At 43.1% G+C, this 24,850-nt stretch overlaps 1 protein-coding gene and 1 long non-coding RNA gene across 2 annotated transcripts in view; one reads left to right on the forward strand and one right to left on the reverse strand.

Moving 5' to 3' along the window:
- SLC18A1 (solute carrier family 18 member A1) overlaps nt 1–21,965 on the reverse strand; it is a 90,332-nt gene extending 68,367 nt beyond the window's left edge. Inside the window, exons 1-6 of the mRNA XM_075855411.1 lie at nt 21,753–21,965; nt 12,644–12,776; nt 10,791–11,094; nt 10,653–10,711; nt 8,055–8,138; nt 98–190 (exon numbers count right to left, since the gene is read on the reverse strand). Coding sequence (XP_075711526.1) covers nt 98–190; nt 8,055–8,138; nt 10,653–10,711; nt 10,791–11,094; nt 12,644–12,758 — 655 coding nt within the window. The 5' untranslated portion in view covers nt 12,759–12,776; nt 21,753–21,965. The remainder of the gene's footprint in view (nt 1–97; nt 191–8,054; nt 8,139–10,652; nt 10,712–10,790; nt 11,095–12,643; nt 12,777–21,752) is intronic.
- The window catches only part of LOC142750073 (uncharacterized), a 49,977-nt gene that overhangs the window by 3,561 nt on the left and 21,566 nt on the right, over nt 1–24,850 (forward strand). The gene's annotated exons all lie outside the window — the stretch shown is intronic.

Consider the following 24,850-nt stretch of genomic DNA (forward strand, 5'->3'; position numbering starts at 1 on the left):
AGACAGGGACATTTAAGAGAGGAAAACTTCCAGGAAGGCAATACCCACAAGTCAACACACAATTGAACTAATGAAGTTTTCAGACCATAGTACTTACTGAGCACACCCAGCGCCAGGCCTCCTAGTGCAATGCCCATAGCCTTTCCTCTTTCATAGTCATCAGTGTAGACATTTGCCAGCATCCCCAAACCTGTAGATACATGTACACTAGTCACTATATACAGAAAATACCTTAGCACCTCTAGTTAAAAATGGTCAAGGTTCTGTGCCAACCTCCATAGTCAGAGATTGGTGCATCACAGTTGTATCAGGCAGAAATGATTAATGATGGTAGTACCAGTGGCCTCCCCTGGTCTTAAGTTTGCTTCTGAACTTTTTAGGCAACTATTATCCCCTTTGCGCTCTGTGGTGTACATGCAGTGCCTGAACATACAGCGTCGTAGATATGGCAATGGGATTACAGCATTAAGGACGGCATTTGTGCCACGCATTAAACCACGAGAATGTGGCTCGTCCATATGTCCAGCTGTTCTTGGTGTTGCAGCTCAGCCCCATTTAAGGGCAACTCATATGCCCCAATAGGGCGTATGGGCAGTGGTTGTACAAACAGGACGAACGCCAATTATTTACTGGTTAATATAGTTAAAAAAACACGGCCAGCAATGCAATAGAAAGTGATTATTGTAACTTTTCTAACAGTACAATAAGCTATGTCAGTAATGTACCCCAATGCGGGGAAGTAATGGATCAGTTTTGTCAGTAATACAATAACCGTGCTAATAATATTCTTCAAGGACCGTGGAACAAACAACAAGGGAAGTCGTTCATTAAGTTATTGCCCACAGGTAGCATACAACAATTGTAATTTGCTTATATGTACTGCAGCCCAGTTATATTGAGTTTTCTGCTGTATACACATAGTAGGGGTATAAATATCTTCTACTAAATTCATTACAATGTCCTTCCCCATTGCTATAATGCGGGTAATATGTAAAAGCCTACTCTATTAAAAACCTGAATGCTATAATATAACTCAATAAGTCATGCCTCCCCCATCTCAAATTTACAGGGGTCCTGGCAGAGGCATCATTTGAAGCTCCTCGACCCCAATGCAAAGTCTGTAACTATGATACATCATTTATATTACTGGTCTTCTATGAGGGAGAAAGACCTTTTGACCCCCTCAGTCTCTACTCCCCTGGGATCTGTGGTTTTCTTAAACTATATAGCTGCTTTCACTGTCTTTGTGCTTGCCTGTGACATGAAGAAAATATGATGGTCACTGGTGGGCATCCAATCTTGACCAATAAAAATAGGCATAACTCCCAACATATGAATACCCATACATTTTTAAAGTATAACTAAACTTTTGTAAAACTTTTGATATGTCAAAGCAACTTGTCAGAAGTTTTGATCGGTGGGGCCCGAGCACTGAGACCCACACTGATCGCTAAAACGAAGCGGCAGAAGCGCCCCAATGAGCGTTGTGCCGCTTAGTTTCTGATTAGCTTTGCTTGGAAAGCCAAGCGTGCGGTGTACAGATTCACAGACATTCTTTTGAGCCCGTACACTGATCAGAAACAAAGCGGCACAGTATGGTCTATGAGTCCAGTTGTTATGTGAACTGTAAGTGCCAGGGGTGTTTCTGGACTATGACAATACCTGAGGCACCTCTGGGCACTGGTTTAATGGAGGGGAAGCGTGGGCACTGGTCACGACAGTGAGTAACACTCTGCAATAAAGGACACTACCTAGGTCACCGGGCAAGAGCCTCAGACTACATGCCTGGGTCTAGCAATTCCACTAGCGAGTAGTCAGAGAAAGAAAATCCCAAGTTATCACCAGGCCTCCAGTGTGAGGATCCCACCAAACAACACCCCAGATCCCAGCTTCGTGGACCCCTGTGCGTGTGACTTTGGGAGGATGTTGCGGTAATTGCTGTCACGTGAATTTTTGGGTTTTGATTGGAATTTGCCTTTGATGGCTTGACATAAACGTAATGTTTCTGTCTATTGGGCACTGGTAAATTATTACAGATGTCTGACATAGTCCTGGGCAAAACAGTGTCCAATTGAAAAAAATACAAGACCATTTGTGATCAATGCATGTAAATCAAACTTATCACTTATTCCTTTCGTTCGTTCGTTCGTTCGTTCGTTCGTTCGTTCATATATACAGCAGTAGCACCTTCTGGCCATGTTAACAGGGAATGGGGATTTTGCGGGTACAATGCTGTACTAAAGCCTTGAGGAGCACATTATAAACTTAAGTAAACTGTTAAGGATCTGCCAGGCACAGCTTCTTTATCCACGCCCATAGGTAATCAGTCTGCACCTGCTTCTATGTCTGTGAGACTGACTCCATCTTCCACCACTCAGGATGGCAGGCTTAGGAGTGGGAGAGCCTATCACAGCCTGGCCAGACGGAGCTAGCTCCCGCCCTCTGTCTATTTATACCTGCCTTTCCTGTTCCTCCTTGCTTGTGATTCTTCTTGTTTTGTTTCCTGGCCCTGCTGCAGCTTCTTGTACCATTTGACCCTGCTTCATATTGACCCTGGCTTACTGACTACTCTCCTGCTCTACGTTTGGTACCTCGTACACTCCTGGTTTGACTCGGCTCGTTCACCACTCTTGTTGCTCACGGTGTTGCCGTGGGCATCTGCCCCTTTTCCCTTGCTTCTGTGTACCCTTGTCTGTTTGTCTGTCGTGCACTTATTGAGCGTAGAGACCATCGCCCAGTTGTACCCCGTCACCTAGGGCAGGTCGTTGCAAGTAGGCAGGGACTGAGTGGCGGGTAGATTAGGCCTCACTTGTCTGTTTCCTTACCCCCATCATTACATAATCACAAGCCCATATATCTACTCTACCCTGGTCCCTCACACTACTATGGACCTCCTTGAGACCCTGGTTCAGCAAATGCAGGGTCTCTCCCTACAGGTCCAGGCCCTGGCTCAGAGGGTCAACCAGCCTGATGCTACCATGGTAGTGCCCCTCACCTCACCTCTTGAACCCCACCTCAAGTTGCCTGACCGGTTCTCAGGGGACCGGAAGACTTTCCTCTCCTTTCAGGAGAGTTGTAGGCTCTATTTTCGTTTAAAGCCCCACTCCTCAGGTTCTGAGAGCCAGCGGGTGGGTATAATTATGTCCCGGCTCCAGGAAGGGCCCCAAGAATGGGCCTTCTCCTTGGCTCCTGACGCCCCTGAACTTTCCTCCGTTGATCTTTTCTTTTCTGCTCTCGGACTCATTTATGACGAGACTGACAGGACTGCCTTTGCCGAGAGTCAGATGGTGACCTTACGTCGGAGTAAGAGACATGTTGAGGAGTATTGCTCTGACTTTAGGAAGTGGTGCGTAGCTTCTCGGTGGAATGACCCTGCCTTAAGGTGCCAGTTTAGGTTGGGTCTGTCGAATGCCCTGAAAGACCTGCTAGTTAGCTATCCCTCTTCTGACTCCCTAGACCAGGTTATGGCTTTAGCGGTACAACTTGACCGACGTCTCAGGGAACGACAACGTGAACGTTTTTGTGTTTTCTCCTCTGACTCCCCCATGATGCCTCCCGAGGTTCCGTTGCTTCGTTCTTCCACGGAAGACTCGGAGGTACCTATGCAACTCGGGGCCTCCGTGTCCCCCCAACAACGTAGAGAGTTCCGCAGGAAGAATGGTCTCTGCTTCTATTGTGGGGCTGACAAGCATCAAGTGAACACCTGTCCTAGGCGTAAGAATAAGCAGCCGGAAAACTTCCGCGCCTAAGTGATCATCGGGGAGGTCACTTGGGCGCACAGGTATTTCCCGTAAATATGAAACGTAATAAAATCTTGCTTCCCTTTCAGGTCTCTTTTGGTGGTAGGTCTGCTACTGGCAGTGCCTTCGTGGATTCAGGGTCGTCTGCTAATATCATGTCTGTGGAATTTGCTATGTCTCTAGCTATGCCTTTGATTGATTTGCCTAAACCTGTCCCGGTAGTGGGTATCGACTCCACTCCTCTTGCTAATGGTTATTTTACACAGCATACCCCTGTTTTTGAACTCCTTGTTGGCTCCATGCATTTGGAGCAGTGCTCTGTACTGTTGATGCAGGGATTATCGTCCGATTTGGTTTTAGGCCTTCCCTGGTTGCAGTTGCATAATCCCACGTTTGACTGGAATACTGGGGATCTTACCAAATGGGGTAATGAATGCTTGACGTCATGTTTTTCTGTTAATTCTATTTCTCCCCCTGAGGAGGTGAACACGCTACCTGAGTTTGTTCAGGACCTCGCTGATGTTTTCTCTAAGGAGGCCTCCGAAGTGTTACCTCCTCATAGAGAATACGATTGCGCTATCGATTTGGTACCAGGAGCTAAGCTCCCTAAGGGTAGGATATTTAATCTCTCTTGTCCCGAACGTGAAGCCATGAGAGAGTATATCCAGGAAAGCCTGGCCAAGGGTTACATTCGCCCCTCTACTTCTCCGGTAGGTGCTGGCTTCTTCTTCATAGGGAAGAAGGATGGTGGTCTTAGGCCATGCATTGACTACCGTAACTTGAATAAGGTCACTGTAAGGAACCAGTATCCCCTTCCTTTGATTCCTGATCTCTTTAATCAGGTTCAGGGGGCCCAATGGTTCTCTAAGTTTGATCTACGGGGGGCGTATAACCTTATCCACATCAAAGAGGTGGATGAGTGGAAGACTGCGTTTAACACGCCCGAAGGTCATTTCGAATACCTCGTCATGCCCTTTGGGTTGTGTAATGCTCCCGCGGTCTTCGAGAATTTCAGAAATGAGATTTTAAGAGATTACCTGGGGGTATTTCTTGTAGTGTACCTTGATGACATACTTGTGTTTTCCAAGGACTGGTCCTCCCACATTGAGCATGTCAGGAAGGTGCTCCAGGTCCTTCGGGAAAACAAACTGTTTGCGAAGACCGAAAAATGTGTGTTTGGGGTGCAGGAGATACCATTTTTGGGTCAAATCCTCACTCCTCATGAATTCCGCATGGACCCGCCAAAGTCCAGGCTGTGGCGGAATGGGTCCAACCTGCCTCCCTGAAGGCGTTACAGTGCTTCTTGGGGTTCGCTAATTATTACAGGATATTTATTGCTAACTTCTCGGTCATCGCTAAGCCTCTTACGGACCTCACTCGCAAGGGTGCTGATCTCCTCCGCTGGCCTCCTGAGGCTGTCCAGGCTTTTGAGGTCCTTAAGAAGTGCTTTATCTCGGCCCCGGTGTTGGTTCAGCCCAACCAAATGGAGCCATTTATCGTGGAGGTTGACGCGTCCGAGGTGGGAGTGGGGGCTGTCTTGTCCCAGGGTACCAGGTCCCTCACCCATCTCCGTCCCTGTGCCTACCTCTCCAGGAAGTTTTCGCCCACTGAGAGTAACTATGATATTGGCAACCGCGAACTCTTAGCCATTAAATGGGCATTTGAAGAGTGGCGCCACTTCCTGGAGGGGGCTAGGCACCAGGTAACAGTCCTTACCGACCACAAGAATCTGGTTTTCCTAGAATCTGCCCCGAGGCTTAACCCGAGACAAGCTCGATTGGCGTTATTTTTTACCAGATTCAATTTTTGGGTTACCTATAGGGCTGGGTCTAAAAATATTAAGGCTGATGCACTGTCGCGTAGCTTCATGGCCAGCTTCATGGCCAGCCCTCCTTCGGAGGAAGATCCTGCTTGTATTTTGCCTCCAGGTATAATCATTTCCTCTATTGACTCTGATTTAGTCTCTGAAATTGCTGCTGATCAAGGTTCAGCTCCCGGGAACCTTGCTGAGAACAAGCTGTTTGTTCCCCTGCAATTCCGGCTAAGGGTACTTAGGGAAAATCATGACTCCGCACTATCTGGTCATCCAGGCATCCTGGCTACCAAGCACCTCATTGCCAGAAACTATTGGTGGCCTGGGTTGCCTAAAGACGTTAAGGCCTACGTCGCCGCTTGTGAGGTTTGTGCTAGGTCCAAGACTCCCAGGTCCCGACCAGCGGGCTTAATACGTTCTTTGCCCATACCCCAGAGACCTTGGACCCATATCTCCATGGATTTTATCACCGATTTGCCTCCATCTCAAGGCAAGTCGGTGGTGTGGGTTGTAGTAGACCACTTCAGTAAGATGTGCCACTTTGTGCCCCTCAAAAAACGACCCAATGCTAAGACGTTAGCTACCTTGTTTGTCAAACACATCCTGCGTCTCCATGGGGTCCCTGTCAATATTGTTTCTGACAGAGGGGTACAATTTGTTTTCTGTAAAAAGTTGGAGATTGATCTGTCCTTCTCCTCTGCCTTCCATCCTGAAACTAATGGCCAAACTGAGAGGACTAATCAGTCTCTAGAACAATATTTAAGGTGTTTTATCTCTGACTGTCAATATGATAGGGTCTCATTCAATCCCCTCGCCGAATTTTCCCTTAATAACCGGGTCAGTAACTCGTCAGGGGTCTCCCCCTTTTTCTGTAATTTTGGGTTTAATCCACGGTTCTCCTCCGTTTCACCTGATAGTTCCAACAATCCCGAGGTAGAGGTCGTTCATCGGGAACTGTGCACAGTCTGGGCCCAGGTTCAGAAGAACCTAGAGGCGTCCCAGAGCATACAAAAAACACAGGCAGATAGAAGACGTTCTGCTAACCCCTTGTTTATGGTCGGGGATCTGGTGCGGCTATCGTCAAAGAACTTGCGCCTTAAAGTCCTGTCCTGTCCTGGCCGTACAATGTCATTGAAGTCCTCAATCCTGTCTCCTTCCAACTGGAGTTGCCCCCATCTTTTCGAGTACACGACGTGTTTCATGCCTCCCTCCTTAAACGCTGCTCCCCGTCCTTGGCTCCCTCGAGGAAACCTCCTGTCCCCGTTCTCACCCCTGAGGGGGTAGAATTAGAGGTGGCCAAGATTGTGGACAGCAAGATGGTCCAAGGCTCCCTCCGGTACCTGTTCCATTGGAGAGGATACGGGCCTGAGGAGAGGACTTGGGTACCCGCCCGGGATGTTCACGCTGGGGTATTGGTCAGGAGGTTCCACCTTCGTTTCCCAAATAAACCAGGTCCATCTAGAAAGGGTCCGGTAGCCCCTCATAAAAGGGGGGGTACTGTTAAGGATCTGCCAGGCACAGCTTCTGTATCCACATCCATAGGTAATCAGTCTGCACCTGCTTCTATGTCTGTGAGACTGACTCCATCTTCCACCACTCAGGATGGCAGGCTTAGGAGTGGGAGAGCCTATCACAGCCTGGCCAGACGGAGCTAGCTCCCGCCCTCTGTCTATTTATACCTGCCTTTCCTGTTCCTCCTTGCTTGTGATTCTTCTCGTTTTGTTTCCTGGCCCTGCTGCAGCTTCTTGTACCATTTGACCCTGCTTCATATTGACCCTGGCTTACTGACTACTCTCCTGATCTGCGTTTTGTACCTCGTACACTCCTGGTTTGACTCAGCTTGTTCACTACTCTCCTGCTCTGCGTTTGGTACCTCGTACACTCCTGGTTTGACTCGGCTCGTTCACCACTCTTGTTGCTCACGGTGTTGCTGTGGGCAACTGCCCCTTTTCCCTTGCTTCTGTGTACCCTTGTCTGTATGTCTGTCATGCACTTATTGAGCGTAGGGACCGTCGCCCAGTTGTACCCCGTCGCCTAGGGCGGGTCGTTGCAAGTAGGCAGGGACTGAGTGGCGGGTAGATTAGGGCTCACTTGTCTGTTTCCTTACCCCCATCATTACATAAACACTATAAGCTTACAGTTACCAATGACACCAAAAGACACAAATTTAGATATAGATTATCTATCAATAGTTAATAAGTAACAAACAGGAGGTTGGCTCAGTGGTTAGCACTGTCTCCTTGCACCCCCCTGGGGTACTGTTTTCGAATCTGCCCGAGGACACCATCTGCATAAAGTTTGTATGTTATTCGCGTTTGCCTGGGTTTCCTCCAAAACTCAAAAACATACAGATAGGTAAATTAGTCCCAGTGTGTGTGAGATAGGAAATTAGATTGTGAGCCTATTTGGGATATGGACTGATGCAAGTGATGACAATATTTCTGTACAGTGCTATAAAATATGTTGGCGCTATATAAGCAACAAAAATAAATTAATATTACCTGCAACAGTGGAAAACGAGGATCCAACTCCCTGCAGTGACCTTGCCAAGAACATAACTGTGTATGAGCCAGAGAAAGCAAAAACTAGAAGAGACAGAAGAGGAAATTACAGTTTACAGATATGCAAAAATGGTGCACTTGGGTAGATATGATCTGGGGGAAATGAGGCAGTGGTGTGAATTGTCAGGTTACAGGTATTTTTATGGCAAAGGGGTTATCCAGAATTAGATTTTTTTTTTATCTGCAGCATCTGGCATGTTCCTAGGGGTGTAGCGGTCGCAGGGTGTGCAGCAAGGCCCACAGGGGAAGGGTTTCTGCAGGCCCCTGTGCAAGCTCTGCTTACTATGGCAGAGAAGAGAACCTTTGGCTCGCTGCCCCACATTAACTATAGTAAGCTACATGCCTGAAAATTGAGGAGCCAAAGATGTATTTGTTTTGTTTAGATTACTCCTGGTCAGGAGAATTCATCATGGTGGTCTGGGCTAGAGGAAGAAGAAAAGGGCAAGTGAACGACTCCAATCAGAGAAGACGTCACCTGTAAGTCACTGGATGCAACTGTACTGTATTCACTTATATGGTCTGCAAAGCCTCTGTGTACAACTGGTATCTACCACTATATGGTCACTGTATGCTGGTAATATTGATCTTTGTATAAATGATTTTTATCTAGTAACAGTATGGTTGTATTATTCATTCACTATGTAGTGGTAATATGTGGTTATGGTGTGGCTGTATTACTCAGTAACAGTATTGTTATATTATTCATTCACGGTGTAGTGGGAATATGTGGTCATGGTGTGGCAGTATTATTCAGTAATAGTATTTTTATATTATTCAGTCCCTATCTGGTGGTAATATGTGGTCATGGTGCGGCAGTATTATTCAGTAAGCGTATTGTGGTATTATTCAGTCACTATGCTGTGGTAATATGTGGTAATGTGGTGGAGGTATTATTCAGTAACAGTATGATGGTATTATTCAGTCATTATGCAGTAGTAATATGTGGTCATGGTGTGAAGGTATTATTCAGTAACAGTATGGTAGTATTATTTAGTCACTATGTGGTGGTAATATGTGATCATAGTGTGGTGGTATTTTTTTTATATAGTTTTATCATTGGTAATATTGGCCTTGCTATACTGGATTTTGTTCAGTAACAGTATGGTGATATTTGTTCCTTGTATAGTGGATAGTCGTATTATTTGGTAACTTTATGGCTGTATTTTTCAGAGGTATATTATCATACATAGAAACTTGCCTTTTAGCTATTTTGTCTTTGAGACTCGCAACGTAACTGGGGCCCACGCTTCTGAGTAACTTGCCATGGGGCCCATAGGACTCTAGTTACACCCCTGCATTTTCCTTCTCTGCCAATAGTGTCTGTAAAATAAAGGACTGCTATTGAACTGAGGAAAGGGGAAGCCCAGCTCAAGTAAATCCCATCTTCCTTTGTTGTGCTGTTTGAACTAGCATTGGGAACATTGGGTTCCCCTCACCACTTACAATGCAGTGTTAGCAAAGAAAGAAGGCAGCAACTGGATGAACGGTGATACCATCTTTAGTCCTATAATTTAGAGGGAGCTACAGAAGGCAGACCCTTGTGTTTTGGGATGGGAGGTCTGCTGGGATGAACCAGTATTAGCAATGTGGCCTCATTTTCAGTCTTGTTCTTTGCAATTCATATTTTTAACAAAAAGAGTATTTTTTGTTGATGAAAACCATCTAAGGATATCACAGCCTATACCTTCTGTCGGAAGGATAATGCGCTCATTCCTGATCACGGTCCTGTGATAGGATTACTGTAGTCTGTGAGTCTATGTAAAAAAAAAGCAGTTCTTCTAGACCAGTGTTCCCCAACCAGTGGTTCGGCAGCAACATGTTGCTCTAAAGCCCCCTGTATGTGGCTGTCCAGCTGTTGGCAGATATTATTTTGCACTAGTAGCATCACTTTGCAAAATCTCTTTTCATGAGGTGGGTCCCTTGGTGATAAGCTGATCACATGTTGTCCCGATGCTGGGACCCCCAGCGATCACCTTTTATCTGTTGAGGAACCCAGATGCATGTGTTCAATTTCCCTGCAGCGCCACCATAGGTGAAATTAAGCATTACAAAGTTCCCATTTAAAACAATGGAGTCAACCTATTCAATTTAAAATTGAACAATATATTCTATTAGCAGCCAGGATCCATATTGCTTATAAGTGGCTTTGGCCAGATTTACATTTACACATGGTTTTGGCCCGTTTTAGCCAAATTATGATTTTTGCTAAATTGAATGCAATCCTATTGGGTACCATAGACTGTTATTTGAAGGCGAGGCAGCCTTTGATGTCCTATTTCTATTCCCCTAATATATTGTATCATGCTTCTCTGTGTAATGCATAGACATGCCAGGTCCTCCAGAGCGAGTTGGAGGGATTCAGACATTTGAGGTACTAGGAATCGGGAAAGTTGTACTGGAAATATATAATACTGCATTGGAATATTATGTTATCTTACATTATCTTCATAGTTCATAAAATGGCAATTTGAGGATGTTTATGACTGGAAATATACAACGTTGTGGACATACAGTATAAAATATGAATACATAACTTACTCATAGTAGACACGAACAGGATAACAAATCCACAGAACATTGGCAGATCATACCCAACCCTAGTAGTATAAGAAGTGCATTAGAATAGGAAATGGGAATAGCTAAGCAGATATCATCCAGCCCTCTAAAACCATATACCTGTTGGTAATGAGTCCGACTATAGGGTTGACTAGAAGTTGTAATATTGCTTTCGATGCAAAAAGAAGACCAACTTGGATATTCTCTTCTTGTAGAACGCTTGTTTCCATGTTGCAGCTGGTGTTGTTTGGGGCTTCTTGGGTTTTGTTAGTGATCCATTGAAGATTTGAATGGCCACTTAATATCGTCGAATTGTCATACAAGGAGTGAATGGATTCAAAAGAGGAATTAGAAGACGTCACAACCACAGACGTGTTTTCTGTCCCGTGTTCTGCCTCATAGAGGAAGCTTGGGATGATGGGAACTAGTCAGAGAAAATAATTTATTAGACATGAAGTGTTTGAGAAGATGATATTGTGCAGTCATTTGTCAAGAAAGGTCGGACCTATGAGTCTCGCAAAACTAGCACTTCTCAGGAGTCAGGGAAGCCTCAAAGTCCACCAGTCCTGCACACAGTCACAGTAGGTGGTAGGCCTTACACTTTCGATTATCAGTAATTCTTCCTGACTCCCCCTGGTGCATATATTTTTAATGGGGAGAGGGAAATAAGCCGCTGCCAGATACCTATCTTATCTCTTGTGGGAAGGAACAAAGGATCAAGCATGTTAAAATACAATATGCCCGATCCTTCAGTCCCCCAACATCTGTCATTGGGGAGAGTCGGGACATCCCTGTACACATTAGATAATTGGCCGATCCCTCATTAGATAGTCAGCCGGTCCCACCAACTGTCATCTAAAGTGTATGGGCACCTTTGAGTCTCTGTTCACCATAGCGTCATGGCTCCCGTTCTAAACAGAAGCATGAGTTATGTAGGATCCGTTTTAGAATAGCTCCAAACAAATCCTGGCAGATCCTATTGATTGTAATGGAGTCCATCCGGTTCCGGTATTTTTCACAGTAAGAATAATGCAATATTCTTGCCGTCCTAACAAAACTGCGGAAACAGAGTGTTAGCAATAGGAAGTAATATTTAAAGGATGTGGACAGCTTTGCATGTGTTTCGTTTTTTGTGCATTGAATGTGGAATAAAAAATTTCTGCAAAAAATAAATGACCGCTTTTTTCTTGCATGTATTACAATACTCTGGAAGAGGCTCGCTTCTGTTTAGTCACAATCCTAACAGCCAGGTCCCTGTCGGCTCAGTCTCCTGACCCTCTCCTTGTGAAAGTGAATTTCTCGAGAAGAGAAAAGGGTCTGGAGACTGAGCCAATAAAGAGCAGGCTGTCAGGATTTAGACTGAACGGAATCGAGCCTCTTGCGGTTTTATTTATAATACATTCCTCCAACATATACAGTTTCCAACGTAGGGCCAGATGGCCGGCAATTGATTAAAATGGCACCTGTCACACTGTGAAAGTCTATTCCAATGGTACAGATGCCATTCCCTCGCCAATGCACCAAAGAAAAGTGCTTAGGGGATGACAGTACCCTTTTTAATTCAGTAGGAATCCAATATAACTGCTCTGCTGCGCTTGTGCCATGATAAAATACATTTGCTAGCCCAGGAACTTCCATTATTTCATGATGCCTAGAAGATAAAAGTTTTCATTTCTTAATAAAGAAATAGAAACATCTGGCTTCTCTAACCGCTGGGGGAAGCCACATTTGGACACCCTTTTCCCTTGCAGCGGCATAGGGAACTATAGCATTACATGGCAACCATTCAAATGACTGGCAGGCTGGGTCTGGCAGAGCAGCACTTCCTTTATATTCTGGCTTATAAAGGGGGTCCCAAGTGGAAGACCCTCTCTATGAAGTCCATCTACCCCAATATGACATATGGACAGGGGTTGTCGAAATTTGAGAACCCCTTTAATGAACATAAGTAACAGCAGGAGAGATAAACATACCAACCACTGTGAAAAGCAAATTATCCAAGAGAAGAGCTACAAAAACCACCACAAGGACCACCTCTCGGGAGCCCCTTTTCTCATTCAGCCACCTGCATGGGTAACACTCCATCATAGTAACTGAGGGAACACCCTTCAAAAAGAAAGAGGAGACAGGATTAAGTAGTTTGATGTGGGAAAACCTCTTGAAATTATTCTTAAAGGGACTTTCAAGCCCCATGAAATTTTTTACAAACAGCTGACAATGGTATAAAATGACAAAAGGAGTAATACTCACCTTATCAATCCCCTGCCGCTCCTGTGCCAACGCTTCCCTGGTCTCTTGCCGATCTTTGTTTAACCTAGTTTTTTTCATCTCTGCACTCCGAAAGCCATAACTTTTTTATTTTTCCGATGACGTAGCCGTATGAGGGCTTGTTTTTTGCGGACAAGTTGTATTTTTAAATGACACCATTTTGGGCTTCATACAAGTATTGTATACTTTTTATACATTTTTTGGGGGTGGAAAAGAAAACCGCAATACCGCCATTGTGTTTTGAGCTTTGCTTAGAAGGAGGTTACCGTTATTTATATAGTTAGAAGTTTTTTTTATACTTTTGCACAATAAAAACACATTATTTTACTAAATAATTTGTTTTTGTGTCGCCGCACTCTAAGAGCCAGAACATCATTATTTTTCTGTCATCATAGCTGTGTGAGGGCTTATTTTTTGCGGTACAACTTGAAGTTTTCATTGGTACTAATTTGGGCTACATAAAACTTTTTGATCACTTTTTATTACGTTTTTAGGGAGGCAGGATGAACAAAAAACATTAATTCTGGCCTTGTTTTTTAGATGTTTTTTTTCAATGTTCACCGTGAATAATGAAGTTTTATTTTCATAGTACAGGTCATTCTGGATGATACCAATTATGTATATTTTTTTATTTTTAAGTTTTACAAAGCATTTTGTAAAGATTTTTTTTTCCATAAAACCTTATTGTATTTATTTTTTACTTTTTTTCGTCCCTTTATGGAACATGAATATTCAATTTCCTGATCGCTGCCCTAGAGCCCAATATGTTCTTTTACATGGCAGACCTAGGGGCCAATGTTAGGCCCCCAGGTGCTATGGCAACCTATTGGGTGGACATTAACTTTATGTGTCCCAGGAGATCAGCCATTTACCTCCTTCTCAATGTCCAGTGTCTGACTAATCGACAACTGCCTGCATCAGGAGCCCCCCCCCACTGTCTGCAGTAGGACACACATTAATAAAACCCACCTGTTGTTAAGCCCAACCCTCAGTCATTCACCAGCAAAAAATAGAACAGATTAGAAATTATTCTCTTCTGGATTTCTACACGGAAGGCATTTCTATGCCGAAGTTCCTACAAATTGACAAACCCTGTAAGCAAATTTTTATCCTGTTTACTTTTAGCACTCATTTCTAGAGTTTAATGTTTATTTAACCCCTTACCACCGCAGGCAGTTTTGGCCCTTCTGACAGAGCCACATTTTTTAAATTTGACAGTTTATGTGGTAATAATTTTGGAATGCTTTTACTTATGAAAGTGATTCTAATTTTTTTTTTCTCGTGGCACATTGTATTTTATGTTAGAGGTAAAGTTTGGTTTTTCATTTGTGAAAAACACCAAAATTAAAAGTTGTAAAACTTAGATTTTTATAAATTTGACTCTCTGCTTGCAAGACAGATAGTAATACAACACAAAATAGTTACTAATTAACATTTCCCATATATCTACTTTATGATGACATAATTTTTTGGAAGATCCTTTAATTTTTCTAGGATGTTACAAGGCTTATAAATTTAGCAGCAATTTTTCACATTTTTAACAAACGTTCCAAAACCTATTGTTTCAGGGACCAATCTAGTTCTGAAGTAGCTTTGATGGGTCTATATGTCAGAAACCTCCTATAAATCACCCCATTTTAAAAACTGCACCCCTGAAAGTATTAAAAACAGCATTTTTAAAGTTTGTCAACCCCTTAGGCATTTCACAGGATTTAAAAGCAAAGTGGAGGTGACATTTACTAATTTCATTTTTTTTTTGCATAAATTCAATTGTAATCCATTTTTTTCCGTAGTACAGCAGGTGTTAGTAGAAAACCACAAATCAATATTTATTTCCCTGATTCTGCAGGTTTTTTTTAAGAAATTACCCTAAAAAGACCATATTTTGGAAACTACACACCTTACGGAATTTATCTAGGAGTGTAGTGAGCATTTTTACTTAATTGGTGTTTCATAGAATTTATTATAATTGGACCATGAAAATGAAAAACTAGATTTTGCGGACGCCATGTTGCATTTGCAGAGCCCCTAAGATACCAGCACAGTGGATCACTCCAAAAGTGACCTGACACTAATAAATTATCCCTAACGCTATATGTTCGGGTAAAAAAGTGCTATATGTTCGGGAAAAAGTGTATTATAAAAAAAAAATTGTACAGTAAATTAGAGCTACAACTGTAATACAACACCAGTAAAAGAAAATTAACTGAAAACCCCCCAAAAATGTTTGTTTCTGAATGAACTTCAGTAAAAAGATAACTTAACATCCGTAAGGCTTCATTCACACGACAGGGTTCGCGTGTCGGCCTATAAAATCGGCAGTTTTGGGCCGTTTTTCCCGAACAGTTTGCATCCGTTTTGCATCCGTTCCGATTCCGTTCCGGGCCGTGTTGCCGTTTTTAATGGCCGATTTTGACCCGTTTTGCATCTGTTTTTTTCCCTGTCCGTTTTAAAAGTGGGTGAATTTCATTTAAGCCCTTATTCACACGACAGGGTTTCCCGGCCGGGTAACGGCCGTTCATAAATCGTCCGTCAGCCGGCTGCAGCAGGAACAATAGACCCCTAATGGGGCTCTTCACACGACCGATTTTTTGACGCCCCGGGAAACCTGGCCGTCAAAAAATGGGACATGCCCTATTTTCGGCCATTTACCCGGCTGCCTGGCTCCCATAAAAGTCTATGGGGCTGGGTAATACACGGCCATCACCTGAATGTGTCCCGAGTGATATTCCGTCGCTCGCGCTCTCTCTCCTCCTCACAGTGCAGAGTGCATGTGAGGAGAAGGAGGGTCTTTTTTTGCTCCCTGTAGGAGTCGGAATCCCCAATCCCCGGCCGGGGATTGGAGATTCCGCTGCAGGAGAAGTGAGTGACTACACTGTCCATATATGGACACAGCGACGTCACTCACTTCTGAAGCGGAATCCCCGACTCTATGGCCGGGAATTACGCTACAGGAGAAGCTACGGGAACTCTGTCGTGTGAATAAGGGCTAAGTGACTGACACTAAAACTCTAATGCTGTATATTAGTTACTACAGCAAATGTACACTAAACTTACACTGTAAAGCTACGTATATAAAATGTACTGAACGAATTTCCGTACAAAAATTTAAAAAAACTGAACGTCGTTTACTGACGCTCAAACTCTCATACTATACATTAGTAAAAAAAAATTTAAAAACTTTCTAAAATGCTATATAATTTTTTCTTTACAAACTGGAAGTCCGAACGTCATCAGGTAAACTAAACATCTGCTACCCTAACACCCTACCTATCTACCCACTAGCTACACCTAACTACTATTAGATTTTATTTTATTTACTTTTTTAAAGGAAAAAAAAGTACCTGCACCTAAAAGAGCAAAGATGCTGATTATTGATGTGGTGCGTCTCTGATCAGCGCTCAGCGGCCGCTGGACACACACAGGGTGATGGTTTATGTGCAACATTAAAAAAAGACAGAAAAAAAACCTGTGCCAAAAAACTAGCCTAGATGCTGATCAGGGATGTGCATTGCTAAACAGTGGTTACAGTACGCACACAGGGAGATGATGCCATGTACAAATAACGCAAAAAAAAACTTAAAACCATCAACCTTCAACAGAACTATGAGCAGCGCTCAATGGTCGCAGGACGCACACCGGGTGGTGGTTTGAGTGTAAAAATATGAAAAAATTATATAGGGTATTTAAAAAAAACTCCTGTTCCAAAAAATCAGCACAGATGCTGATCAGTGATTTGCATCACTGATCAGCGTTCCGCAGCCACAGGACGCACACAGGTAGACCATGTGGGTGTAAAAATGGAAAAAGAAAAATACCTCGATAGATGATAGATAGATAGATAGATAGATAGATAGATAGATAGATAGATAGATAGATAGATAGATAGATAGATAGATAGATAGATAGATAGATAGATAGATAGATAGATAGATAGATAGATAGATAGATAGATAGATAACATTGTAACATTGAGACGGGGAGGAGAAGGCAGCTGCAGATCGCCACTACAATCACCAACATAGGTCAGCACAGGCCACACAGCTCAGTATACACTGCTTTGCCCGCAGTTCCTGACCAGAATCTGACGGGCAGAGCGGTGAACATTATTTTAGAACCGATGCTGTGTCTGCGATTGGTTGGTCCGTATAGACCAACCAATAGCAGCAATCGCCGTGGTGGGACCCCCGTCACCTCTCTCTTGGTCGTAGACAGCATCAATCACCACAATTTCACTGTGCCCTGTGGCACAGTGATGGGTTCTAGGACAGGCTTGCTGTGATTAGCTGGTTGGACTTGACCAGTCAATCACAGGCCTTGATGGTCCCCTGGGTGATAAGTAATGATGGCCTGCTATCAGACTACTCTGCATCCTCCATTGTAATACACTGCACCTGCACTAGTTTCCTGGACGCAGTGTGTTACAATAGAAAGTATGGAGTGACGTTACTAGTCACCTGCTCTTCCATCCTTGGCCATGTTATGGACAGGAGCTGTGGGCGGGAGGAAGATACAACTGTAATAACATGGGGGCGTGGATTGCACTCCTGAGTTTTTTCCTTAACCCCTTTAGGACACAGCCTGTTTTGGCCTTGTGGACACAGATGATTTTTTCAAATCTGACACGTGTCACTTTATGTGGTAATAACTCCGGAATGCTTTTACCTATCCAAGCCATTCTGAGACTGTTTTCTCGTGACATATTGTACTTTATGTTAGCGAAAAAATGTGGTTGATAAATTCAATATTTATTTGTGAAAAACGTCAAATTTTAGCAAAAATTTGCAAAAATTAGCATTTTTCTAAATTTAAATGTATTTGCTTGTAAAACAGATAGTAATACCACACAAAATAGTTACTAGTTTACATTTCCCATATGTCTACTTTATGTTTGCATCATTTTTTGTCACGTACTTTTATTTTTCTAGGACGTTACAAGGCTTAGAACTTTGGCAGCAATTTCTCACATTTTCAAGAAAATTTCAATAGGCCATTTTTTCAGGGACCAGTTCAGTTCTGAAGTGGCTTTGAGGGCCTTCTATATTAGAAAGTCCCCATAAATCACCCCATTTTGAAAACTGCACCCCTCAAGGTATTCAAAACCACATTTAGAAAGTATTTGAACCCTTTGGGCGTTTCACAGGAATTAAGGCAAAGTAGAGGTGAAATTTACAAATTTCTTTTTTTTTGCCTAAATTTATTTGTAATAAAAAAAAATCTATAACACAGAAAGTTTTACCAGAGAAACGCAACTCAATATTTATTGCCCAGATTCTGAAGATTTTAGAAATATCCCACATGTGGCCGTAGTGTCCTAATGGACTGAAACACCGGCCTCAGAAGCAAAGGAGCACCTAGTTGATTTTGGGGCCTCTTGTTTTTAGGAATATATTTTAGGCACCATGTCAGGTTTGAAGAGGTCTTGTGGTACCTAAACCGTCGAAACCCCCCAAAAGTGACCCCATTTTGGAAACTACACCCTCAAGGCATTTTTCTAGGGGTATAGTTAGCATTTTGACCCCACAGTTTTTTTGCAGAATTTAGTGGAATTAGTCTGTGAAGATGAAAATCACCTATTTTTCTGTGGAAACATAGAATTTTTTCATTTTTACAAGGAATAAAGGAGAAAAAGCACCCCAACATTTGTAAAGCAATCTCTCCCGATTACGGCAATACCCCATACGTGGTCATAAACTGATGTTTGGACCCACAGCAGGGCTCAGGAGGGAAGGAGCGGCTTTTGGATTTTGGAGCGCAGATTTTGCTGGATTGGTTTTCAGTGCCATGTCGGGTTTGCAACGCCCGGAGGGACCAAAACACTGGAAACCCCCCAAAAGTGACCCCATTTTGGAAACTACACCCCTCAAAGAATTTTTTTAGGGGTATAGTGAGCATTTTGACTCCACAGGATCTTTTTTAGAGCTAAGGTGACCAAATTTCTTTATTCCCTACAGCGTTCACCATGCGCAATAAATTACGTTTTACTTTATTCTGCCGGTCGGTATGATTACGCCGATACCATATGTGTATAGTTTTTTTTATGTTTTGCAGCGTTTGCACAATAAATTACGTTTCTATAAAATAATTTATTTTCTGAGACACGCTATTCTGAGCCGTAACTTTTTTATTTTTTCGTCAAAAAAGCTGTGGGAGGTCTTGTTTTTTGCGGGACGGGTTGTAGTTTTTATTGGTACTATTTTGGGGCAAATGCGACTTTTTGATCACTTTTTATTCTATATCTTGGGAGGGGTGGTGACCAAAAAATAGCGATGCTGGCAGTTTTCCGTTTATTTTGTTTGCGGTGTTCACCGTGTGGAAAAATTAACATTATAGTTTCATAGTTTGGGTCGTTATGAACACGGTGATACCAAATATGTGTACTTTTTTTTAACGTTTTCATTTTTTCCCTATAATAAATGACTTATTATAGGAAAACAAAAACTTTTATTTTTACACTTTTATAAAACATTTTTATTAACTTTTTTTTTACTTTTTACACTTTCATTTTTTGACCTTCAGCTCTGATCGCTGCTAGAATACATTACACTACCTAGGTAGTGTAACGTATTCCAACTGTCAGTGTGACGTCACAGTCACTCTGACAGTTAGTCTACGAGGATCAGACAGGCTGATCCTCATAGGCTTCCATACATGGCAGACCCAGAGGCCGTTGCCTGGCCTCCGGATGCCATCACAAGCATCAGCAGCCCCCACAAATGCATGGGGGCTGCTGATGTGCTACAAACCCCCTACATGCGGAGATCGCAATCTAGCATGAAGATGTTCCAGGAAAGATCAGGGGCGCTCCAGTAGCTAATGTGCTATAGAAAGGGGAACGACGCAGTCTCAGTCTGTTTGGCACTCGGAGGCATCTGTAGACCAAGCGTCAAAGAGAAGAAGCGTTCATTGCAAACGCCGAAACGGGAAAAGACAGGGAGGACGCCGGAGGACTTTAGCTACACAGAGTGGTGACAGTGACAATAACTAAAACTGCTTTTTTCTTTATGTGCGGACAGTTGTACTGTATATCCGGTACAGTGTGGGAATAAAATGTGAACTCCGAGTCTAACATAATACTATAATACATAAATGTTTCTCCCAAATCAGCCCTGCCCCCAAATAATTTGCCCCTGTCATAAACACATATCTACATATGATAATATGTTCATACAGTTAATAAATAATACCGGGTACTATACAGGGACCATCACATGTATCACAAGATAGTGAACACACACTGAATACATATTTAAATTCAGTGACTCACATGTGATGTATTCTCAGCTTGGAGGCGTTTTCTTTCCCGTTTAGTGCTTCTGACAGTAATATAGTAACAAAAATAATGGTGCCAAGCTCACAGTGGCCCTAACAGCAATAATGCCTAGAAAATTATATTTGCCCAGCCAATATATCATTGTGCCAAGCAGAGTGCCCCCAGCAATAATAGTGCTCCCCTACAGTGCCCCAAAAGTAATTGTGCAAACCAGATTGCCTTCAACAGTAATAGTGCCTACCATAGTGTTGCCAAAAGAAATAGTGCTCCCCATAGTGCCCCCAAAAGGAACGGTGCCAGATTTCCCTTATTAGTAACAGTGTTTCCCCATAGTGTCCCAAAAAGTAACTGTGCCAGAGTGCCCCTATTGGTAATAGTGCTTCTCCATGGTGCCCCCTTTAGAAATAGTGTTCCCACAGATGCCCCCATTAGTAATAAAACTTCCCCAGCATGCCCCAAATGGTAATAGCGCTTCCATGAGAGTGCCCCATTAGTAATAAAGCTTCTCTAGAGTGCCCCATTGGTAAATGTGCCCCCATTAATAATAGTGCTCTTATAGTGCCCCCTATAGTGCCCAAAAATACAATAAACGAATACAAGACTTACCTAACTCCCATTCCACATTGCTTCCAGCGATGAGGTGAACGGAATATAATAGCACCAGATAGGTAATATACAATCTTCCTGATGTATGTATCCCCCAAACACAGGGATTGTCTGGCAACCCCCATAGACATTTAACTATCGGCTGAATAAGCGGAAAAATATCTAAGGTCTATGGCAGCTTGTCACCACACCCCTGCTAATATTACAATGAGGCCATCGTCCACCACTTGTTCCGAACCTTGAGTAATAGACCTAGTTTCAAAAGATCTGTATCTGGAACCCAATTTTTCCCCCCTGTCTTTCACTATATTACAAAACATCTGGTATAACTCCCAGGATATCCCAATCTGTTCTCTAAGGTTTTACATGGGACTTACTCCTTTTTCTTAACCCAGTTAGTCATCACAATGCACAAACAATACAAACCCCGAAAAATTATAAGACAAATTCAGCACTGCTACATCTGTATAATATACCATCATTTGTTACATACTAATATAGCATTGTGCGCAGTCTTTGACTATACTCTTAGGATATTGATTCTCAAGAAAGCAGATAAAAATTATTATATAGATCAGTAAGAAACACCTGTATACAGATGTAGCAGAGTCGAGCTCGTCATTGGCCTTGAATTTCTTTATGTATTACAAATGGAATTACATAGGCACATAGCACAGATGTTGGTGAGCACAAACAATGCAGCTCTAAAGAGTTAATGACAAATTCAGCTCTGCTACATCTGTTTCGTTGGAAGTCAACGCATTTATCCCTAGATGCCTGCCCTTTTTTTCATTTTCTTCGCCAACTTTTTCCATTAAACCGTAGAATACATGTTTCTTGCATACCCCCACCACCATCACTACTCCCACCTTCATCCTATAAACCCTTCTGTGCACTTTTCGAAGCTTTGCAGAGCAATAAGGATGTGATCTTACCTTGTGTACACCTTCTGAGGTAATGTCCTATTGATGGAGCGATGCTGTTCTCTATCTTGTGTCAGTCCAGATCAGAGACTCCATCCAATAGCCGCTTCATTGTAAACCTTCCAGATTTTGCCCTGCAGCGGGCATGTGCGTCATGGGAAGAGAGGGTTAATAAGACGGTCTAGGCTGCTCTCTGTCACTGTTTATCACCTTCATCTCAGAAAGAAGAGAAAGATAGGGGGATGTGAGTCACTGAACAGTGTTTGCTTTTCCCTATGACAGCCTGACGTGCTCAGTTTTTTGTGCCTGAGGGTGACAAAAGAAAAGGAACTCTCCATATGGACAGATTTAAGGAGCCTGGAATATATCAGCTGAGGGGACAATGTGGACATAACTACAAGTGTCTGGGAGGGGTGTAGATAGAGGAAATGGGGCCATGTGGCAATAATCAACATGGGGACAAGAGGGCCCAACACTTGTTCTCTTTCCCTTCCCGACAAAGTACCCACAGATCAATACCCCACTATGCAATGCCGATGGAGACAGGAAGCCCTGAGCAGATTAATACCGCCAAGGGGAAAAGACCAGCTTGAGCCAGGGCCTTCCGCTCCTTTGGCTTGTTACCAGACACAGTGGCCCACATTTACAATGCAGTTGACAACCGTTTTTGGCATAAACTGCGGCAAAAAGTCCCAATTCATAGAGTACAACAACTTTACCTCAAAAATTTTGACTTTTCTCGGCACTTGCCAAAATTGATAAGTGGCGAGAAAAGTTAACATGACCTCCAAGAAGACAAAAATTTGTTAAATATAAAACCAAAAAATGGCGCAAATTTTGGTGCGGATCTAAACTTGCTCATAGCAGGCGTAGATCATATATTTTTTATTTTAAGAAAGTCCCAAATGCGCCAAATTTATTAAGAGACATTTAATAAATTTGCAGCAAATCATTTAGTGATCAACCAGTGTCAGGCAGCTGCTGCCAAGGTAAATAAGGTCATGGGGTGCATTTCAAGGGGCATAGATTATCATGACAAGAACATAGTTCTACCACTTCATAAATCACCAGTCAGACTGCACAAGAAAGACATAGTAGAGCTTGAGTGGGCTCAAAGGCGGGCAACTAAAGTAATAAATGGAATTTGGTGGACTACAGTACCCAGAAAGTTATTAGGTCACCCCTCAGTTGTCTCCTTTCTAAACGAAATAACCCTAATTTTGATCATCTATGTATAAATATATCAAAGGGAAATACAGAGATCTCTCTCATGATGTATTTATATCCAGGACTGTAACTATAACAAGGGGACGTCCTCTACGTCTAGAAGATAGAAGGTTTCTACACGAACATAGAAGCGGATTCTTTACTGTAAGAGCAGTGAGACTATGGAAAGTTGTTATCGTAAATGCACTGAAAGAGGTCCCAAGAGGGTCCTGGATGTCTTTCCTGAGTGTAATAATATTATAAGTTATGGTTACTAGATTACTGTAGATGGGTCGTTGATCCAGGGATTTATTCTGATTGTCATTTTGGAGTCAGGAAGAAATATTTTCCCTATTGGCTTTTGCCTCATGGGGGTTTTGCCTTTCTCTGGTTCAACTTTGCAGGAGAATAGGCTGAACTGGATGGACAAGTCTTTTTTCGGCCCCACAAACCATGTTACAAATATGTTACTCCAACTTACTCCTTTACTTAGACAGGAGTAACATACGCCAGTCTTAGTAAATGTCGGCCAGTGAGTGCTTTTTTTCTGGGTACCATTGCAAATTTTTAAATACCCCCTCACCCAATTTGCACCTATTGGAACCCGTTTATGGAGAACCTGGTCGTGAAATTCTCATGCGATTTTCTCCTCTACTCTACTGTCATATGCAGTTATTTATTTGCCATCATTTATGGGCCCCATGGATGAAGGAGCAGAACCCAATTGTAATACCCAAATCCAGGCTACCCCCCTTGCTGGACTGGAAGTGGTGTTAACACTATTTAGCACTACATAGGTGAAGGGGCATGAGGGTCTAAAAAAGGAGTGGGCCCAATTTTCTCCTCTGTGTATGATCCCGGTCTTACCTGCCCATTTCGTCTATAATGTCCTATTAAGGCATGTTGAGCCAATAAACACTAAATGCAATGGATACCCATTGCCGTTGCAGGCAGTTTTGACCTTCCTGACAGAGCTTTATTTTTCAAATCTAATGTGTTAATTTATGTGGTAATAAGAATGCTTTTACTTATCGAAGCGATTCTGAGAATATTTTGTTGTGACACATTGTACTTTATGTTAGAGGTAAAATTTAGTTTATACATTCAGTGTTTATTTGTAAAAAAAAAACACCAAAATTTAGAGAATATATGAAAACCTTTTTTCTAAATTTGAATTTATTTGCTTGTAAGGCCTTATTCACACGAACATGTTAAACGTCGGTGTGATGGCTGTTCAAACAACGACCGTCACACGGACCTATATAATTCAATGTGGCCGTTTACACGGCCGTTGTTTCAACGGACCGTGTGAAGGGTCCGTGAGAAAATAGGACATGCCCTGTTTTTTCACGCTTCACGCATCCCTCCATAGACTCTAGTCTATGTGTGATATCGCATCCCGCAGCCCCCCTTGTATAAAGTGCCACACAGCCCGCTCTCTTGTATATAGTGCCACACAGATTTCCCCCCTTGTATATAGTGATACACAGCAATCCCCACACAGCCCCCCCCCCCCCACATTTTTTTTAACTTCCGGACGGGACGCTTGCGCAGACCAGCGTGATGCAGTGACATCATCACGCTGGCCTGCGCAGTTAGTGTTCCCGGCACCTTATAGGCTGCAAGCCTAACGTGGCCTGCAGCCTATAGTATTCATTTGTATCTGTGTCTTGAGGATGCAGATACAAGTGAATGTGGCTTAGCACCGGGGGACCCCTCCGCTGCTAGCGACGCCACCGGGCATGAGGGGGCCCGTGCCACCAGGCCCATAAATGTTATGGGCCGGGTGGCATGGGCCACCTGGGAGCCTTGGGCCCTTGGCTGCCGCTCGTACCGCCCTTATAATGACCTGCCACTGGACAGAGGGTGGCCTCCGGGAATTCGGATATTACAGTGAGCCAACC

Source organism: Rhinoderma darwinii, chromosome 3 (assembly GCF_050947455.1).
Source record: "Rhinoderma darwinii isolate aRhiDar2 chromosome 3, aRhiDar2.hap1, whole genome shotgun sequence".
In the NCBI taxonomy this organism is placed as follows: Eukaryota; Metazoa; Chordata; class Amphibia; order Anura; family Rhinodermatidae; genus Rhinoderma; species Rhinoderma darwinii.